This window comes from Myxine glutinosa, chromosome 8 (genome assembly GCF_964187855.1).
Source record: "Myxine glutinosa chromosome 8, kmMyxGlut1.1, whole genome shotgun sequence".
In the NCBI taxonomy this organism is placed as follows: Eukaryota; Metazoa; Chordata; class Myxini; order Myxiniformes; family Myxinidae; genus Myxine; species Myxine glutinosa.
The window spans coordinates 161,388,690-161,411,291 of record NC_136268.1 but is presented as its reverse complement, the minus strand read 5'-3'; the positions used below and the strand labels follow the sequence as shown (position 1 = coordinate 161,411,291).

At 48.0% G+C, this 22,602-nt stretch overlaps 1 protein-coding gene across 2 annotated transcripts in view; it reads right to left on the bottom strand.

The window, feature by feature from the left end:
* Nucleotides 1-7,839: 7,839 nt before the first annotated feature.
* Nucleotides 7,840-22,602, bottom strand: part of NSMCE2 (NSE2 SUMO ligase component of SMC5/6 complex) — a 29,938-nt gene continuing 15,175 nt past the window's right edge. For both annotated transcript variants that reach the window (XM_068125494.2, XM_068125495.2), the window contains 5 exons: nucleotides 20,843-20,949; nucleotides 20,273-20,417; nucleotides 17,080-17,165; nucleotides 8,174-8,280; nucleotides 7,840-8,059 (listed from right to left, as the gene is read on the bottom strand). In XM_068125494.2, coding sequence (XP_067981595.2) covers nucleotides 7,957-8,059; nucleotides 8,174-8,280; nucleotides 17,080-17,165; nucleotides 20,273-20,417; nucleotides 20,843-20,949 — 548 coding nt within the window. In that variant the 3' untranslated portion in view covers nucleotides 7,840-7,956. The remainder of the gene's footprint in view (nucleotides 8,060-8,173; nucleotides 8,281-17,079; nucleotides 17,166-20,272; nucleotides 20,418-20,842; nucleotides 20,950-22,602) is intronic.

Below are 22,602 nucleotides of genomic sequence, written 5' to 3'. Positions count from 1 at the left end.
ATACTAGATTCCCATGAAGTTTGGAGACGATCCGATCAAAGTTACTCAAAAAATTAGTGTTTCGTCGACCTCCATGATTGGCCGCAAAGTGACCTTGACCTTTGACCTTGACCTTCAAAATTTTGTGTGCTAAAGGGTATCTCTAAAAGACTCTGATATGCGAACTTACAAGAGTTTCCAAAGGGAACTGTGCTCTACAGAGTGACCTAAACAATGCGAACTAAAGCAATACAATATACATGAAAAGTGCAGTTTTTTCGTCATAACGCCGTCAAATGACGTCACATTGTCAAACTAGTTATATGTTTGGAAAGCACTCAACAAGGGCTTCAATTTGAGGTACTACTCGATATGGTAACTGAAACTTGAAAATTTTACCTTTTGGTCAAAATTGAATGACCTTCAAAATGACCTTGAAGGTCAAGGCCGATCGACACCAAAAACTAATCAACTGAGCGCCATACCACACCCTATATACCCACCAAGTTTGGAGATCATAAGATCAAAGTTACTCAAAAAATAAGGGTTTCGTAATTTGACCTTGGGGTCAATAATTTTCGACCTCCAGCGCTAACCATGAAGGTCAAGGCCGATCGCCACCAAAAACTAATCAGCTGAGCGCCGGACCATATACTAGATTCCCATGAAGTTTGGAGACGATCCGATCAAAGTTACTCAAAAAATAAGGGTTTCGTTGACCTCCATGATTGACCGCAAAGTGACCTTGACCTTTGACCTTGACCTTCAAAATTTTGTGTGCTGAAGGGTATCTCTATAGGACTCTGATATGCGAAGTTACAGGAGTTTCCAATAATAACTGTGGTCTACAGAGTGATCTAAACGTGAAAAAAAAATGATTAACCACAAACAAAAAAACAAACAAACAAACAAACATACAAGCTGACTGATACATCTAGCAAAAACTTCGTTTTGGCAAGATAACAAACAAATAAAAACATATGTCACCCACAGGGTGAACCGTATCTTGCCAAAATGTGAAAATTCCGTTTTTTCGTCATGACGTCATCAAATGACGTCATAGCGTCAAACTGTTTACAGATCTGGGAAGCACTCATCAAGGGCATTCATATGAGGTATTACTCGATATGGTACCTACGATTTCAAAATTTGACCTTGGGGTCAATAATTTTCGACCTCCAGCGCTAACCATGAAGGTCAAGGCCGATCGCCACCAAAAACTAATCAGCTGAGCGCCGGACCATATACTAGATTCCCATGAAGTTTGGAGACGATCCGATCAAAGTTACTCAAAAAATTAGTGTTTCGTCGACCTCCATGATTGACCACAAAGTGACCTTGACCTTTGACCTTGACCTTCAAAATTTTGTGTGCTGAAGGGTATCTCTATAGGACTCTGATATGCGAAGTTACAGGAGTTTCCAATAATAACTGTGGTCTACAGAGTGACCTAAACAATGCGAACTAAAGCAATACAATATACATGAAAAGTGCAGTTTTTTCGTCATAACGCCGTCAAATGACGTCACATTGTCAAACTAGTTATATGTTTGGAAAGCACTCAACAAGGGCTTCAATTTGAGGTACTACTCGATATGGTAACTGAAACTTGAAAATTTTACCTTTTGGTCAAAATTGAATGACCTTCAAAATGACCTTGAAGGTCAAGGCCGATCGACACCAAAAACTAATCAGCTGAGCGCCATACCACACCCTATATACCCACCAAGTTTGGAGATCATAAGATCAAAGTTACTCAAAAAATAAGGGTTTCGTTGACCTCCATGATTGACCGCAAAGTGACCTTGACCTTTGACCTTGACCTTCAAAATTTTGTGTGCTAAAGGGTATCTCTAAAAGACTCTGATATGCGAACTTACAAGAGTTTCCAAAGGGAACTGTGCTCTACAGAGTGACCTAAACAATGCGAACTAAAGCAATACAATATACATGAAAAGTGCAGTTTTTTCGTCATAACGCCGTCAAATGACGTCACATTGTCAAACTAGTTATATGTTTGGAAAGCACTCAACAAGGGCTTCAATTTGAGGTACTACTCGATATGGTAACTGAAACTTGAAAATTTTACCTTTTGGTCAAAATTGAATGACCTTCAAAATGACCTTGAAGGTCAAGGCCGATCGACACCAAAAACTAATCAGCTGAGCGCCATACCACACCCTATATACCCACCAAGTTTGGAGATCATAAGATCAAAGTTACTCAAAAAATAAGGGTTTCGTTGACCTCCATGATTGACCGCAAAGTGACCTTGACCTTTGACCTTGACCTTCAAAATTTTGTGTGCTAAAGGGTATCTCTAAAAGACTCTGATATGCGAACTTACAAGAGTTTCCAAAGGGAACTGTGCTCTACAGAGTGACCTAAACAATGCGAACTAAAGCAATACAATATACATGAAAAGTGCAGTTTTTTCGTCATAACGCCGTCAAATGACGTCACATTGTCAAACTAGTTATATGTTTGGAAAGCACTCAACAAGGGCTTCAATTTGAGGTACTACTCGATATGGTAACTGAAACTTGAAAATTTTACCTTTTGGTCAAAATTGAATGACCTTCAAAATGACCTTGAAGGTCAAGGCCGATCGACACCAAAAACTAATCAGCTGAGCGCCATACCACACCCTATATACCCACCAAGTTTGGAGATCATAAGATCAAAGTTACTCAAAAAATAAGGGTTTCGTTGACCTCCATGATTGACCGCAAAGTGACCTTGACCTTTGACCTTGACCTTCAAAATTTTGTGTGCTGAAGGGTATCTCTATAGGACTCTGATATGCGAAGTTACAGGAGTTTCCAATAATAACTGTGGTCTACAGAGTGATCTAAACGTGAAAAAAAAATGATTAACCACAAACAAAAAAATTAACCTATGTCACCCACAGGGTGAACCGTATCTTGCCAAAATGTGAACATGAGTGACTTGCTTCAGGTCACACTGAGGTGAACAGAACTGCTATCCACTAGAAGCGACTCTTTGAGGAATGTCTGCCCACGAGATATTGAAAGATTTTGATGAGAACTGAGGAAATAATTTTTTCATGAAAATTCCGTTTTTTCGTCATGACGTCATCAAATGACGTCATAGCGTCAAACTGTTTACAGATCTGGGAAGCACTCATCAAGGGCATTCATATGAGGTATTACTCGATATGGTACCTACGATTTCAAAATTTGACCTTGGGGTCAATAATTTTCGACCTCCAGCGCTAACCATGAAGGTCAAGGCCGATCGCCACCAAAAACTAATCAGCTGAGCGCCGGACCATATACTAGATTCCCATGAAGTTTGGAGACGATCCGATCAAAGTTACTCAAAAAATAACGATTTCAACATTTGACCTTGGGGTCAATAATTTTCGACCTCCAGCGCTAACCATGAAGGTCAAGGCCGATCGCCACCAAAAACTAATCAGCTGAGCGCCGGACCATATACTAGATTCCCATGAAGTTTGGAGACGATCCGATCAAAGTTACTCAAAAAATAAGGGTTTCGTCGACCTCCATGATTGACCACAAAGTGACCTTGACCTTTGACCTTGACCTTCAAAATTTTGTGTGCTGAAGGGTATCTCTATAGGACTCTGATATGCGAAGTTACAGGAGTTTCCAATAATAACTGTGGTCTACAGAGTGATCTGAAGGTCAAGGTCAAAGGTCAAGGTCGACCTCCAGCGCTAACCATGAAGGTCAAGGCCGATCGCCACAAAAAACTAATCAGCTGAGCGCCGGACCATATACTAGATTCCCATGAAGTTTGGAGACGATCCGATCAAAGTTACTCAAAAAATAACGATTTCAACATTTGACCTTGGGGTCAATAATTTTCGACCTCCAGCGCTAACCATGAAGGTCAAGGCCGATCGCCACCAAAAACTAATCAGCTGAGCGCCGGACCATATACTAGATTCCCATGAAGTTTGGAGACGATCCGATCAAAGTTACTCAAAAAATAAGGGTTTCGTCGACCTCCATGATTGACCACAAAGTGACCTTGACCTTTGACCTTGACCTTCAAAATTTTGGGTGCTGAAGGGTATCTCTATAGGACTCTGATATGCGAAGTTACAGGAGTTTCCAATAATAACTGTGGTCTACAGAGTGATCTAAACGTGGAAAAAAAATGATTAACCACAAACAAAAAAACAAAAAAAAAAACAAACAAAAAAACAAACATACAAGCTGACTAATACATCTTGCAAAAACTTCGTTTTGGCAAGATAACAAACATACAAACTGACTAATACATCTTGCAAAAACTTCGTTTTGGCAAGATAAAAACAAAATAAACATATATCACCCACAGGGTGAACCGTATCTTGCCAAAATGTGAAAATTCCGTTTTTTCGTCATGACGTCATCAAATGACGTCATAGCGTCAAACTGTTTACAGATCTGGGAAGCACTCATCAAGGGCATTCATATGAGGTATTACTCGATATGGTACCTACGATTTCAAAATTTGACCTTGGGGTCAATAATTTTCGACCTCCAGCGCTAACCATGAAGGTCAAGGCCGATCGCCACCAAAAACTAATCAGCTGAGCGCCGGACCATATACTAGATTCCCATGAAGTTTGGAGACGATCCGATCAAAGTTACTCAAAAAATTAGTGTTTCGTCGACCTCCATGATTGGCCGCAAAGTGACCTTGACCTTTGACCTTGACCTTCAACATTTTGTGTGCTGAAGGGTATCTCTATAGGACTCTGATATGCGAACTTACAAGAGTTTCCAAAGGGAACTGTGCTCTACAGAGTGACCTAAACAATGCGAACTAAAGCAATACAATATACATGAAAAGTGCAGTTTTTTCGTCATAACGCCGTCAAATGACGTCACATTGTCAAACTAGTTATATGTTTGGAAAGCACTCAACAAGGGCTTCAATTTGAGGTACTACTCGATATGGTAACTGAAACTTGAAAATTTTACCTTTTGGTCAAAATTGAATGACCTTCAAAATGACCTTGAAGGTCAAGGCCGATCGACACCAAAAACTAATCAGCTGAGCGCCATACCACACCCTATATACCCACCAAGTTTGGAGATCATAAGATCAAAGTTACTCAAAAAATAAGGGTTTCGTTGACCTCCATGATTGACCGCAAAGTGACCTTGACCTTTGACCTTGACCTTCATAATTTTGTGTGCTAAAGGGTATCTCTAAAAGACTCTGATATGCGAACTTACAAGAGTTTCCAAAGGGAACTGTGCTCTACAGAGTGACCTAAACAATGCGAACTAAAGCAATACAATATACATGAAAAGTGCAGTTTTTTCGTCATAACGCCGTCAAATGACGTCACATTGTCAAACTAGTTATATGTTTGGAAAGCACTCAACAAGGGCTTCAATTTGAGGTACTACTCGATATGGTAACTGAAACTTGAAAATTTTACCTTTTGGTCAAAATTGAATGACCTTCAAAATGACCTTGAAGGTCAAGGCCGATCGACACCAAAAACTAATCAGCTGAGCGCCATACCACACCCTATATACCCACCAAGTTTGGAGATCATAAGATCAAAGTTACTCAAAAAATAAGGGTTTCGTTGACCTCCATGATTGACCGCAAAGTGACCTTGACCTTTGACCTTGACCTTCAAAATTTTGTGTGCTGAAGGGTATCTCTATAGGACTCTGATATGCGAAGTTACAGGAGTTTCCAATAATAACTGTGGTCTACAGAGTGATCTAAACGTGAAAAAAAAATGATTAACCACAAACAAAAAAACAAACAAACAAACAGACAAACAGACAAACATACAAGCTGACTGATACATCTTGCAAAAACTTCGTTTTGGCAAGATAAAAAGAACTTTTTTATGGTGTAGCCCATAGGGCAAAGCCCTATGGGCTATACCAGTGTGTTTGTCTGTGGAACAGCGTTTGTGGAACAGTTTTTGTCTGTATGTAATGTATGTATGTATGTATGTATGTATGTATGTATGTCCCTCAAACATACACCAATCAGAGCTGAGGATCTGGTCACATGACAGGGGTGACGTGATGTCATTACGGCAGTATGACGGCTGACTCCACACACGGCATTTTGATTCCGATGCCGTTCAGGACAAACATATCGTTGAACCTGTCATGTATCACAATCTGCATGCTCTACCTTTAAGTTTTTCATTCAGTGTGAAGCACAAACAAACACGTGAAACACGAAGTAAAACACGTGAAAATAAGGATCCTTTATAACACTCGATTGTTATCGTGGCTTGAACGATTCGATAACAATAACACTTCGATAACTCGATTTTTACGGCATAGATGTTTGGTTGCTGTGTTTACAGCGTTTGTCTCTCCGTATTCATATCTGTATGTCCCTCACACATTTATCCCACATATTGGGTGAGTTTTATCGCCGACAATTACGCTTCTGAAAGGTAGAATGCAATACCATTTGGCTTTGACAGTAGGGTGGTTCTTAGCTACACAAGGTAAAAAAACAATTATTGAATTGTTTTACTCCTCACGTTAATTTTTTTTGGTATCGAGGTAAAACTTCTGCCTGTGAAATAATTTTTGAACATATCAAGCTTTAGGGGTTGCACAGTGACTCAAGGTTGCCAGCCACTCAATGTTTTGCCCGATAAGCGTTAATTTCCTGTTATCGGGAAACCTCTGGCGATGTTCTGTCACAACTTGAAGCAGATACTGGGTATGCTGTTCATCCTTTGTCGGGAGACGATTGTACTCTTCAATGAGAGCAACTGCATACACCAAAGTACAGCTGTACTGTATTCGATTAACTTAAAAACAACTTCAAAATGTGCAGTACATAGCAAGGTCATAGGTCAACTGTAATGGTCAAAACCACAAGTATAGCAGTGGAGAATAAATAATCAACTCCAAACATTTATGCGAACAAAATATGTGAAATTACAAACTCTGTGTGCAACCCCTAAATTTAGTCCAAATGGCTTAAAATTTCACCACAAGTTTTTTTCATACAAACAAAATTTTTTAAGTGTTATGGGCCTGACTTTTCTAACTTTCATTTTTAAGAATCATCCTATTTGACAGTTATGTTTCTTTCAACCCCATTTAAGGAACGTCATATATTACGTCAAATACCTGTTTGGGGCAAATTATCACACTTGATGATTGGGTGGGAACTGAAATTATGGCAACAGGGTGATGAAATGTGATGGGGCAGTGGGGGGGGGGGGGGGGGGGGGTACATGCCCCCCAGATCATATATAATTAAAACTTTGATTAAGGGCTCTTCAAACATTGAAGCATTTCTTATGACTGCCTCCAACCACCCTAAGCTTGGTGTTGGTTTAACGGTTAGGGGGGAGGGCTTGGGATCCTAGGGTCCCGAGTTTGAGACCCGGTCAACTGTTGAATTAACACCAGGTGGGGTTTATTCAGCCTGTCATCCTTCCGAGGTCGGAAAACTGAGTACCACCTCACTGGGTCTTGTCTCAAGGAGGTTGGTGGCAGGATTTGCACTCCGGCCACCATAAAATACCTCATTCCATAACACACACAGTGGTGTGTTGGGATGGTGCTGAAGTCACTTTGATAGTGTTGACTAACTGACCACATGTAGAATAAACCAGTGTCTCAATGCAATCTCTTCGTTTCCATGGTGACAGACAGCTTAGAGACTTAGAATATTTCAAAATAATTGAATATTTACATTATTTGCCACCTCGTATCTCCACCCAGGTCATACTATCCTCTTCAACTAAAGTATCAAACAAGCCCGGCTACGCCGCTGTTAGACCTTCGGTCTTGTTTTTAAAAGTACGACTAGGTGCTCTTGTGACAGTCTCAACTCTGAGAATTTAAAGAAAAATGTTTAAAAAATAATCTGTAAAGAGAAAAAAACATTTAATAGCATCTTCAAAACCATTTGTCAAACACAAATCAAAAACATGAAATCAAACTGATTTAAAAATTGTTCATTTGAATAATTAGCTCTGGGCATGATTCACTTTTTTTGCTCCGATTGTTCTATCAAGTGCTGCAGCACACGGTCTGGCTCCAAATCAGAGTCGTGCATGTCTTCGTGCTCACAGCCCACGTGGGGACAGCTGCAGAGAAATGCAAGGAAGTAATGAATGAATTTCATGATTAAATATCCCAAGTCGATGTGTCCCTGCACGGGCCCCAACTTCACCACCAACCAAATAATATTTTACACTCACCGTACTCTCTTGTTATCTCTGTGCTTAAAGCGAATCATTTCTCGAACCGCTGATTCCTCATAGTTGTGTCCACATTTTCTGTTCTTTACCGGCTGTTTGATGGTAACCTTTGGTGATAAAAATGACAACAATCAGGATATAGATGATGGATTAAGATTTGTTGTTCATTCATTTTGTTGCAATCGAAACAAATTCCAGTGAGGACAGACGATCTAAGATTATTATGGAAACAATGGCTATGTAAGCCAGCACTCCACGCTGCGTAAGCCAGCACTCCACGCTGCGTAAGCCAACACTCCACGCTGCGTAAGCCAACACTCCACGCTGCGTAAGCCAACACTCCACGCTGCGTAAGCCAACACTCCACGCTGCGTAAGCCAACACTCCACGCTGCGTAAGCCAACACTCCACGCTGCGTAAGCCAACACTCCACGCTGCGTAAGCCAACACTCCACGCTGCCTAAGCCAACACTCCACGCTGCGTAAGCCAACACTCCACGCTGCGTAAGCCAACACTCCACGCTGCGTAAGCCAACACTCCACGCTGCCTAAGCCAACACTCCACGCTGCCTAAGCCAACACTCCACGCTGCCTAAGCCAACACTCCACGCTGCCTAAGCCAACACTCCACGCTGCCTAAGCCAACACTCCACGCTGCCTAAGCCAACACTCCACGCTGCCTAAGCCAACACTCCACGCTGCCTAAGCCAACACTCCACGCTGCCTAAGCCAACACTCCACGCTGCCTAAGCCAACACTCCACGCTGCCTAAGCCAACACTCCACGCTGCCTAAGCCAACACTCCACGCTGCCTAAGCCAACGCACCACGCTGCCTAAGCCAACGCACCACGCTGCCTAAGCCAACGCACCACGCTGCCTAAGCCAACGCACCACGCTGCCCAAGCCAACACTCCACGCTGCCTAAGCCAACGCACCACGCTGCCCAAGCCAACGCTCCACGCTGCCCAAGCCAACACTCCACGCTGCCCAAGCCAACACTCCACGCTGCCCAAGCCAACACTCCACGCTGCCCAAGCCAACACTCCACGCTGCCCAAGCCAACACTCCACGCTGCCCAAGCCAACACTCCACGCTGCCCAAGCCAACACTCCACGCTGCCCAAGCCAACGCTCCACGCTGCCCAAGCCAACGCTCCACGCTGCCCAAGCCAACGCTCCACGCTGCCCAAGCCAACGCTCCACGCTGCCCAAGCCAACGCTCCACGCTGCCCAAGCCAACGCTCCACGCTGCCCAAGCCAACGCTCCACGCTGCCCAAGCCAACGCTCCACGCTGCCCAAGCCAACGCTCCACGCTGCCCAAGCCAACGCTCCACGCTGCCCAAGCCAACGCTCCACGCTGCCCAAGCCAACGCTCCACGCTGCCCAAGCCAACGCTCCACGCTGCCCAAGCCAACGCTCCACGCTGCCCAAGCCAACGCTCCACGCTGCCCAAGCCAACGCTCCACGCTGCCCAAGCCAACGCTCCACGCTGCCCAAGCCAACACTCCACGCTGCCCAAGCCAACGCTCCACGCTGCCCAAGCCAACACTCCACGCTGCCCAAGCCAACACTCCACGCTGCCCAAGCCAACACTCCACGCTGCCCAAGCCAACACTCCACGCTGCCCAAGCCAACACTCCACGCTGCCCAAGCCAACGCTCCACGCTGCCCAAGCCAACGCTCCACGCTGCCCAAGCCAACGCTCCACGCTGCCCAAGCCAACGCTCCACGCTGCCCAAGCCAACGCTCCACGCTGCCCAAGCCAACGCTCCACGCTGCCCAAGCCAACGCTCCACGCTGCCCAAGCCAACGCTCCACGCTGCCCAAGCCAACGCTCCACGCTGCCCAAGCCAACGCTCCACGCTGCCCAAGCCAACGCTCCACGCTGCCCAAGCCAACGCTCCACGCTGCCCAAGCCAACGCTCCACGCTGCCCAAGCCAACGCTCCACGCTGCCCAAGCCAACGCTCCACGCTGCCCAAGCCAACGCTCCACGCTGCCCAAGCCAACGCTCCACGCTGCCCAAGCCAACACTCCACGCTGCCCAAGCCAACGCTCCACGCTGCCCAAGCCAACACTCCACGCTGCCCAAGCCAACACTCCACGCTGCCCAAGCCAACACTCCACGCTGCCCAAGCCAACGCTCCACGCTGCCCAAGCCAACGCTCCACGCTGCCCAAGCCAACACTCCACGCTGCCCAAGCCAACACTCCACGCTGCCCAAGCCAACACTCCACGCTGCCCAAGCCAACACTCCACGCTGCCCAAGCCAACACTCCACGCTGCCCAAGCCAACACTCCACGCTGCCCAAGCCAACACTCCACGCTGCCCAAGCCAACACTCCACGCTGCCCAAGCCAACACTCCACGCTGCCCAAGCCAACACTCCACGCTGCCCAAGCCAACACTCCACGCTGCCCAAGCCAACACTCCACGCTGCCCAAGCCAACACTCCACGCTGCCCAAGCCAACACTCCACGCTGCCCAAGCCAACACTCCACGCTGCCCAAGCCAACACTCCACGCTGCCCAAGCCAACGCTCCACGCTGCCCAAGCCAACGCTCCACGCTGCCCAAGCCAACGCTCCACGCTGCCCAAGCCAACGCTCCACGCTGCCCAAGCCAACACTCCACGCTGCCCAAGCCAACGCTCCACGCTGCCCAAGCCAACACTCCACGCTGCCCAAGCCAACACTCCACGCTGCCCAAGCCAACACTCCACGCTGCCCAAGCCAACACTCCACGCTGCCCAAGCCAACACTCCACGCTGCCCAAGCCAACACTCCACGCTGCCCAAGCCAACACTCCACGCTGCCCAAGCCAACACTCCACGCTGCCCAAGCCAACACTCCACGCTGCCCAAGCCAACACTCCACGCTGCCCAAGCCAACACTCCACGCTGCCCAAGCCAACACTCCACGCTGCCCAAGCCAACGCTCCACGCTGCCCAAGCCAACGCTCCACGCTGCCCAAGCCAACGCTCCACGCTGCCCAAGCCAACGCTCCACGCTGCCCAAGCCAACGCTCCACGCTGCCCAAGCCAACGCTCCACGCTGCCGAAGCCAACACTCCACGCTGCCCAAGCCAACACTCCACGCTGCCCAAGCCAACACTCCACGCTGCCCAAGCCAACACTCCACGCTGCCCAAGCCAACACTCCACGCTGCCCAAGCCAACACTCCACGCTGCCCAAGCCAACACTCCACGCTGCCCAAGCCAACACTCCACGCTGCCCAAGCCAACACTCCACGCTGCCCAAGCCAACACTCCACGCTGCCCAAGCCAACACTCCACGCTGCCCAAGCCAACACTCCACGCTGCCCAAGCCAACACTCCACGCTGCCCAAGCCAACACTCCACGCTGCCCAAGCCAACACTCCACGCTGCCCAAGCCAACACTCCACGCTGCCCAAGCCAACACTCCACGCTGCCCAAGCCAACGCTCCACGCTGCCCAAGCCAACGCTCCACGCTGCCCAAGCCAACGCTCCACGCTGCCCAAGCCAACGCTCCACGCTGCCCAAGCCAACACTCCACGCTGCCCAAGCCAACGCTCCACGCTGCCCAAGCCAACACTCCACGCTGCCCAAGCCAACACTCCACGCTGCCCAAGCCAACACTCCACGCTGCCCAAGCCAACACTCCACGCTGCCCAAGCCAACACTCCACGCTGCCCAAGCCAACACTCCACGCTGCCCAAGCCAACACTCCACGCTGCCCAAGCCAACACTCCACGCTGCCCAAGCCAACGCTCCACGCTGCCCAAGCCAACACTCCACGCTGCCCAAGCCAACACTCCACGCTGCCCAAGCCAACACTCCACGCTGCCCAAGCCAACACTCCACGCTGCCCAAGCCAACGCTCCACGCTGCCCAAGCCAACGCTCCACGCTGCCCAAGCCAACGCTCCACGCTGCCCAAGCCAACGCTCCACGCTGCCCAAGCCAACGCTCCACGCTGCCCAAGCCAACGCTCCACGCTGCCGAAGCCAACACTCCACGCTGCCCAAGCCAACACTCCACGCTGCCCAAGCCAACACTCCACGCTGCCCAAGCCAACACTCCACGCTGCCCAAGCCAACACTCCACGCTGCCCAAGCCAACACTCCACGCTGCCCAAGCCAACACTCCACGCTGCCCAAGCCAACACTCCACGCTGCCCAAGCCAACACTCCACGCTGCCCAAGCCAACACTCCACGCTGCCCAAGCCAACACTCCACGCTGCCCAAGCCAACACTCCACGCTGCCCAAGCCAACACTCCACGCTGCCCAAGCCAACACTCCACGCTGCCCAAGCCAACACTCCACGCTGCCCAAGCCAACACTCCACGCTGCCCAAGCCAACACTCCACGCTGCCCAAGCCAACACTCCACGCTGCCCAAGCCAACACTCCACGCTGCCCAAGCCAACACTCCACGCTGCCCAAGCCAACACTCCACGCTGCCCAAGCCAACACTCCACGCTGCCCAAGCCAACACTCCACGCTGCCCAAGCCAACACTCCACGCTGCCCAAGCCAACACTCCACGCTGCCCAAGCCAACACTCCACGCTGCCCAAGCCAACACTCCACGCTGCCCAAGCCAATACCCTTGGCTATGTAAGCCAACACTCTAGGCTATGTCAGCTAACACTCTAGGCTATGTCAGCTAACACTCTTGGCAATTCCACAAGGGTGGTTCAAGGTTGACATGAACCTTTTATTCCAAAAAAAAGAAAAGAAGAAACTATAGGTATGTTTAATGAAACATCCCCTATTTCTCAACCTTTGCTGCATGTACATGTCCCATCCGAAGTGGCGCCCCGATGCCATTTGCGTACAAATTGTTGTCGCGGGTATGCAAGCAACTTGGGTGACAAATGATGAAGACGTCATTGCAAGCTTAAAGATGACGTTACCACAGGATATGTGCACAGCAAAGTGGGGAGATCCAGCTAACCAGCTAACCAAAGTGGGGAGATCCAGGTCCAGAATGAACCACCGTGCTGAACGATCAATTAATGTTTCGTTCCAGGATGTTTATAACAACGGTGAAAAAGTCAGAAATTTCATTCCACATATTCTACAAAAGTCTTCAAATTAAGTTAATCGGATGAAAATTTACAATTTTAGAAATTTGACCTCTGTTGAGATTTTGGCCTATGTTGACCTCAAGCATATGCCAAAATTGTTTTGTTGGTGGTTGGTTTCAGTAAACAGATATGCAAATCCGATTCAGATTTCAAGTCAATCAGATGAAAGTTGAGGATTTTAGAAATCTGAGAAAAGTGGTTGACCTTTGGCCGATGTGGTTTTTTTTTTTTTTTTTTTTTTTTTTTGTATACAAGATCGAGGCTCGTGAAAGAGCGAACATTAATCACAGAAAGACAAACAGACACATAAAACAAATAACATCGGGAGCGGTAGACAAGATGGGGAGAGAGGGGGAAGGACACAAACACAACATTTGAGAGCAGGGACCGAGAGACATGGAGACATCGAGAGATCTGTGGGAGGGAGAGGGCTTTGGGGGGGAGGCATGTGAAAGGGGGTGGGGGGGGGGGTGGGAGAGGTATAAACATATGGACACTGCCAGGATTTCCAGGAAAGAAGTTGGAATTTCAAACAAGGTGGATCTGGGGTGAATTAGTGGGGGTAGAAAAGATCAAGGTTTTGAATGGGGGAAGATAAGAGATGGTGGTGAACAGCTGTTTTAAAGACCTGGAGGGAGGAGAGGGATTGAAGGGAGTGTGGGAGTTTGTTCCAGAGGCGGGAGAAAAGAGGAATGAAAGAGTGAAGGTGAGCAGAGAGCCGAGATTTCGGCAGTTTAACCATCAGAGGGTTGCTGGCAGATCTTGTGCGACCTGTAGGAATATTTGGGGGACAGAGCACAGAGAGAGCTGGGGGAGCAAGGCCGGAGAGGAGTCGGTAGAAGACAGAAAGACCACCTACCTGCCTGTGGTGAGTGAGTGAAAGGCCCTCAGAGATAGCTTCATCGCGGGAGATTCCAATGATTTTGAAAGCTTTGGATTCAACAGCGTGAAGCCGAGCCAGGTGTGAGGCAGGAGCACCAGCCCATAGGGGAGAACAGTATTCCATTGAGCTGCGGATGAAAGCCTTGTATGTGGTGAGGAGCTCAGGTGTGCCGAGGAAGGACTTCGCACGACGGAGGATGCCCAGTCGGCGACTGGCTTTGGAGGCCAGCTTGGAAATGTGGTTTTCCCAAGAAAGATCATGGCAGATAGTGAGACCCAAAAGCTTGAGCGACAGAACTTCTTGGAGAGGATTGTTGAGAAAGTAGATGGGAGGGTTGTCCAGTCGATCTTTTCGGAGAGACATAGTAAGAGAGTGAGATTTGTCAGGATTGAAAGACATGTTCCACTTGTTTGACCAGTCTGCGATTTTGTCCAGGTCTTCAGAGAGTGAGGAGGCTGCAGACTGCCGATCTGAGGGAAGAGGAATGGAGCGGCAGAGAGTGGAGTCATCAGCAAAGAGATAGAGAGGATTTTCCAGAGAGTCGGAGAGATCATTGATAAAGACCAGAAAAAGCACAGGGCCCAGCACACTTCCTTGGGGAACTCCAGCCTGAACAGGAAGGGGAGATGAGAGAAATCCATTCAGGGCCACACGTTGACTACGACCAGAGAGGAAGTCCGCAAGCCATGCATGGAGATTTCCATGGATACCATAGGAGGAGAGTTTGGTGAGCAGAGCTGGGTGCCAGACCGTATCAAAGGCGCGTGATATGTCAAGGGAGACAGCTCTGATTTCCTGTTTGGCATTGAGGACCTCCATCTATTATTGTTGAGACAGCAGAAGCAGCATGTCCAGAGTAGAGTGACCTGGTCTGAAACCAAATTGATGATCAGAGATCAAGCCATTGGAGAAGAGGAAAGATTTCATATCCGAAGCAATGATGGATTCCATGACTTTGCTGATAATTGGGAGCAGGCTGATTGGTCTGTAGTTGCAAGGATCTGTTTTTGCACCTTTTTTGTGTAAAGCGGTAATGTTAGCTGATTTCCAGGATGCTGGCAGATGACATTGAGCAAAAGATAGGGTGAAAAGAACAGAGAGAGGGTGAGATAGAGCGGCAGAGCAGGATTTTAGGACCCGTGGGCTGATGCCGTCTGGTCCAGTTGCAGAATCAGAGTCGAGGTTTGACAAAAACTCCTCCACCTTGTCAGGAGAGAAGGACACAGAGTCCAGGAGCAGTTGGGTTCGACTGGGAAAGGTGGGAACAGAGAGAGATGGGTTTGGGACTAAGGATTTTGAGGCGAACACAGAGTTGAGGCATTCGGCTTTGTCACGTGCGATGTCAACTGTGTGGCCATTTGAGGTAAGGGAGGGGATGGAGGGGGAACAAACACCAGAAACGGATTTGACCAGACGCCACCAGGATTTGGAGGAAGGAGACAGGTTTGAGAGTTCATTCTTGAGTGAGGAGAGATAGTGCTTCCTGGCACTCCTGAGGGTAGACACACACTTGTTCCGAGCTTGGTGGAAGGAACTGAGATTGTCTTCAGTTGGATTAGCCTTCCAAGAGGCAAAGCCAAGTTGTTTCAGGGCAACTGCCTCACCACAAGATTCAGTGTACCATGGACGGGAGGAAGGGTAAGACAACTGAAGGCGAGATGGGATAAATCTGTGCATGAGAGAGATCAGTTTGCTTTGGAAGAATTCCCAGGAAGAATTGATGTCAGAGGCAGTGGAGATGGGAGACCAATCCAGACGATTGATGGCTGCTTGAAGACCGTCCCAGTCGCCCTGAGTGAAATGCCAGACTCGTCGACGCTGAGGAGGCTCTCTGAGAATGGCCAGAGAGATGTCCACTTTGACAAGCACATGATCAGAAGAACCGATTGGAGCAGAAGAAGAGCAGCAGACATTAGCAGGGAAGTTTGTCATAACCAAGTCTAGAAGAGAAGATACTCCATTGGCTGAGATCCGGGTCGGGAAATTGACAGATTGTGTCAATCCCAGTAAATGTTGACCATAAAATGTTGATCATAAAAATAGTCGGTGGTTGAATTCAGTTCGCTAATATGAAAATCCCATTCAAATTCCAAGTTAATCGGATGAAAATTGAGGATTTTAGAAATTTGAAATGGTTGTTGACCTTTGGCCTATGTTGACCTTTTGGCCTATGCTGATCTCAAATATAGTTGGTGGTCGATTTCAGTTAGCTATGTTAATCCTATTCAGATTTCAAGTCAATCGGATGAAAATTGAAGATTTTATAAATTAGAAAAAAATTGTTGTTGACCTTTGTCCTATGTTGTCCTTGTGACCTATGTTGATCTCAAAAATAGTTGGTGGTTGAATTCAGTTAGCCGATATGAAAAATCTTATTCAAATTTCAAGTCAATCAGATGAAAATTGAGGATTTTAGAATTTTGAAGAAAAGTGGTCGACCTTTGGCCTATGTTGACCTTGCAAATAGTTGGTGGTTGGTTTCAGTAAACTAATATGCAAATCCTATTCAGATTCCAAGTCAATAGGACAAAAATTGAGGATTTTAGAAATTTGAAAAGGTTGTTGACCTTATAGCCAATGTTGACCTTTTGACCTCCAAAAAATATAAGATTTTGTCGGACCCCAAACTTTACCATCTGGTGGTTTCGTGAAGATCGGGTTTAAAATTGTGACCTGTAGGCAACTATAAGTGAGCGGACACATACAACCACACACACCACACACACCAAAAAAATTTTTGCCAAGTAAAGTGAACCAATGGCTTAACCCCACTTTTCGTTTCACGAGCATGGGGCAATAACAAGACAAGGGACAAACGGTACAGGATGTGATTTGAACATGGGATTCTATCAACACGAGCTCAATACTCAGACAGCAATGGCAAACAGGCCAAAACAGCTACATTAGTAAAAGCTTGAATTGATTACTCGCCTTGTGAAATGAGGCATCGTTACCTGTGTGATTGGACAGATGAAAGCCCGTTGATTGGTTAAAATGGTGAAACCCTCGTTATTTCCATCCTTTGCAGAATATACTCCCACTGGAAAACAGGAGACACAATCTTTCTGTCCAAAACAAGGCATTGGAAGGATGCATTGACAAGGCCCATCGACTGCCCAAGCAAAAAGGAAAAACATTACGACAGGCCATTTCTCATTCGTGCCCCGCAACCCTCTACTCGTACCCTTCCCCACTTTAATATGACTTTACTCCACCCACAATACATATAAAATAGATGGCACTCAACGATTATACCCTACTGCACCACAAATAAATAAATCATCAAAATCTCATTACGATTTCAGATATTTAATGTTTATTTATTTATTTATTTTACAATAAAATAACAATTTTGCACCAGATGGATTGTTCAACCTCAATATGATCACTTAATCTCTTAATTTACCATTCGGAACAAAACAAATGGCTCAGGCCTAATTCACTTTGAACATTAACGTTTCTACAGAATATGTTAATAATCAAATTCATATGGAGACACATCCCACAGAGAATGTTGCAAAACCTTCAGGAGCAGTGAACCCCACCGATCCCCACCTCAAGATGTTCCATCACCACCAGCAACATTCCACATTTGTAACACTCCATATGTGGTTCAACATATGTGAAAATGATCGTCACAATTGAGTATCACCTCGTTCACTAACCAGGTGCATCAACTTGTGCACAGGTGAATCCCATCCAGTCTGCAGCTATGTTATCCAACTTCTCAGCCCTGGTACACTGAATCAACCTGTGGCAAGTTGTTTGCAAACGCCTCGATTTTGAAACAAGGAGGTCAAAGTAGCTAGGTATTTGAATCGCAGGGCGCCCGGTCCCTGCGATTCAAATACCCTGCGCCCGGTCCCTGCGATTCCAATACCATGCGCCCGGTCCCTGCGATTCAAATACCCTGCGCCCGGTCCCTGCGATTCCAATACCATGCGCCCGGTCCCTGCGATTCAAATACCCTGCGCCCGGTCCCTGCGATTCCAATACCCTGCGCCCGGTCCCTGCGATTCACATACCCTGCGCCCGGTCCCTGCGATTCACATACCCTGCGCCCGGTCCCTGCGATTCACATACCCTGCGCCCGGTCCCTGCGATTCACATACCCTGCGCCCGGTCCCTGCGATTCACATACCCTGCGCCCGGTCCCAGCGATTCAAATACCCTGCGCCCGGTCCCTGCGATTCACATACCCTGCGCCCGGTCCCTGCGATTCACATACCCTGCGCCCGGTCCCTGCGATTCACATACCCTGCGCCCGGTCCCTGCGATTCACATACCCTGCGCCCGGTCCCTGCGATTCACATACCCTGCGCCCGGTCCCAGCGATTCACATACCCTGCGCCCGGTCCCTGCGATTCACATACCCTGCGCCCGGTCCCTGTGATTCACATACCCTGCGCCCGGTCCCTGCGATTCCAATACCATGCGCCCGGTCCCTGCGATTCAAATAACCTGCGCCCGGTCCCTGCGATTCCAATACCCTGCGCCCGGTCCCTGCGATTCAAATACCCTGCGCCCGGTCCCTGCGATTCAAATACCATGCCCCCGGTCCCTGCGATTCCAATACCCTGCGCCCGGTCCCTGCGATTCCAATACCATGCGCCCGGTCCCTGCGATTCCAATACCATGCGCCCGGTCCCTGCGATTCCAATACCATGCGCCCGGTCCCTGCGATTCAAATACCCTGCGCACGGTCCCTGCGATTCCAATACCCTGTGCCCGGTCCCTGCGATTCAAATACCATGCGCCCGGTCCCTGCGATTCAAATACCATGCGCCCGGTCCCTGCGATTCAAATACCCTGCGCCCGGTCCCTGCGATTCAAATACCATGCGCCCGGTCCCTGCGATTCAAATACCATGCGCCCGGTCCCTGCGATTCAAATACCATGCGCCCGGTCCCTGCGATTCAAACACCATGCGCCCGGTCCCTGCGATTCCAATACCATGCGCCCGGTCCCTGCGATTCCAATAGCCTGCGCCCGGTCCCTGCGATTCCAATACCCTGCGCCCGGTCCCTGCGATTCAAATACCCTGCGCCCGGTCCCTACGATTCACATACCCTGCGCCCGGTCCCTGCGATTCAAATACCATGCGCCCGGTCCCTGCGATTCAAATACCCTGCGCCCGGTCCCTGCGATTCAAATAACCTGCGCCCGGTCCCTGCGATTCAAATACCCTGCGCCCGGTCCCTGCGATTCCAATACCCTGCGCCCGGTCCCTGCGATTCCAATACCATGCGCCCGGTCCCTGCGATTCCAATACCCTGCGCCCGGTCCCTGCGATTCAAATACCCTGCGCCCGGTCCCTGCGATTCAAATACCCTGCGCCCGGTCCCTGCGATTCACATACCCTGCACCCGGTCCCTACGATTCACATACCCTGGAGTGGTCCCAAAAAAAACCCCAAAAAACACACACACACACACACACACACACACACACACACACACACACACACACACACACACACACACACACACACACACACACACACACACACACACACACACACACACACACACACACACACACACACACACACACACGGAAGTGCTCAAAGGCTATGCTTGCATCAAGCGGGACTGTCACCGCAGCAGAACACGTGTCAAAGCAAGTGAAGACGGCCACAGGTGACGAAGGTCACCAGTGAGATGAAGTGTGATGGATGGTCGGGAGGATTGTACCGCAGCAGAGTTTTTCTAATCTCTGCCCCATGGCCATCCATCCAATTCTCCCAAAACCTCATCTGCTTACCCTACCAAGGTTCATGCTCATTGTGCACCTGCATTCATTCATTCCCTTACTCTCTCACTTGTGGAATAATATCCCTGCGTCCAACATCTCATCCTCATTTCGATGCTTCAAATTGTTCTTCCTCAATCTCTGAAACACATGCCGATTCTTTCCTCTCCGAGCCGTTGTTCCTATTTTCCTCGTTACGTACCTTCACCACCCACCACTTTCAAAGTGGCACCGCCACTCCACCATGCTCTTTGGTGACCCGTAATCCTGCTCCCCTTCATCGTTTAGCTTCTCCACAAGCCGAGACCCTCAAATAGAAACCTCGACATATAACTAGTTTTATCACAAGAGTCAAATAAGAAATAACCTGTGAGGAAAGTATCCAAACAAACAAACCTTCTTCTCTCATGGTCTGCAGCTGCCCCATATATTTCAAGTAGATGGGATGTGACTTCATGTCTTCCTCGGACAGAGACTCCACATCTCTCAAGTACTCGTTAAACCTGCTCGCTGGGTTGAATTGTTCTTGCTCCTGCAAAATCTGAAGATTACAACATAATGATTGCTTTACAACATGCGGACTTGATCGACAAAGTCAGCCCGCCATTGTTTGCAAGATACCCAAAATAAACTACGTGTTTGTGTCATAACTCAAACATGCCATAATCTGGACAAAAAGGCTTTGGTGCATATTGGCTTCTTCATTTTCTAAATAAGATGGGAGACTATGTGACAATGGTTAAAATCCGTCAGCTGGTTGGGACGAACAACAGGCCAAGTGTTTTTTGGCATTTGAGAGGTGATTCTGGTTTCCTTCATTTCAGTTTGGTCCCTCACTTCATGCCTCCCATGATTCGGTACGATTTGGAACCCGACACAGAATGGTGCACTTTGCAGTGTCAAAAAGCCAAAAGTGGTAACAGGAAGGAAATGCATCCAAGAATGAAATTAAAGATTCATACGTACATCATTCTTTACCATCTCCAATGCCTCGATGTAACGCTCTACTCTAGATGAAACCAGGGCTTGTGTAAGCATTGCAGATTCCATCTGTTTAATCCTGGAAGGGTCAACTGTTGTAAAACAAACAGTTAAACATTAAAATAAATATGGAATAAATAATAAAAATGCAAGGTTGAGTTAAGGATAAAATAAATAATACTAAACATATGTTACATGCTCCTCCCCAAACCCCGGTCACGGTGTACTCCGAGTCCCGAAAGGAGTCACGGCAGAAAGATGTGCTATTATGTGTGCCAATGACCAATGGTGAAACCACACCAATCAATCGATGCAAAACCCAAGTATTGCATTAAAATCGAACAATAATAACAACTTGCGCAAGTACAAGAAAACCTCAATTACACAGCAAACACCATATAATTCCTATGATGGTACCACAAGTTTCTTAACTCAATAACTCACGGTACTCCACGTGAGCGAACTGTAACACCCCCAAAGTCACTGTCACGACACCAGGCCAAAGTCGATCCATGCTCTGGTGATCACAAGAAAAAAGGGTCGTACTGAGACCTGAACCCAGGACGGCTGACAGTCGACGCTGCAGAAGAGCCGCTGGGTGAGAGGTCGGGCCGACGTCGGTCAGGTAAAGGTTCACCCAAAAGGCGACTGGGAATTCACACCTTTGGTTCACCAGACAATGACGCTGACATGAACGAGCAGGAGTTCCCAAGCAGAGAACCGCGAGTTTCCAAGCGAAATCCACGACACACACGGGAACCAGGTGAATGGCTGATGCGAGGTGAAATGGCTGGTGCGAGGTGAAATGGAGGACGGGCCCGTAATGGAGGCGTACCTGCTCTCCAGCGATAATTCACTTTCTGAACCAAAAGCAAAACCCGTCACGCGGGTTTATCTGCCACAGCAATAACGACACTGTCACAGGAATCCCTTTCCCGGGGGAAACCAATATTCGCTCGTGACCAATGTTCACCAGCGTCCGCTCGACACCTCGAAGCAGATAGGCCTTCCTTTCCTGATCTCACTCGATCCGCTCGCCCGCCGCTTCTTCTTCTTCTGGTTTCTCCCTCACCCATCTCGTTTTCCTTCCGAGACATTATTTTTACCTTTGAAGACAGTTATCTTCATTTCACACACAAACTGTAACAATAATAGTACATGAAACTAAAAATGCTTCAAGTGGATGACAACCACAAAGACGGAAGTGACAAATCCGTAACACATACGACTTCATAGAACGAATACCAAAGAAAAGTTTAAAAATAAGAACACTTGGCACGACCAGGGCTGTGAAGAGGCCTCTTCTCAATGTCAACAAAATGTACAAACAATGTATGACGGGACCGCTGGTCAGACACCGCTCTGCAAGTTATAAGAACTCAAGTACAGAGCGCAAAAGGGTCAGGATTCAGACCCATTGTATTGATTTGTAAAAACTCCAAATTGCAGCTCTCAAAGGCAGGATTGCCCTCAACAAACAGGTAATTGATCCTGGTGAGCGTTCATCTACCTGACAGCGCAGGTTTAGCGATCGTTAATTTACCCGACAGCGCAGGTTTAGCAATCGTTAATTTACCCGACAGCGCAGGTTTAGGGATCGATAATTTACCCGATCGTTAATTTACCCGATCGTTAATTTACCCGATCGTTAATTTACCCGACAGCGCAGGTTTAGCGATCGTTAATTTTCCCCGACAGCGCAGGTTTAGCGATCGTTAATTTACCCGACAGCGCAGGTTTAGCGA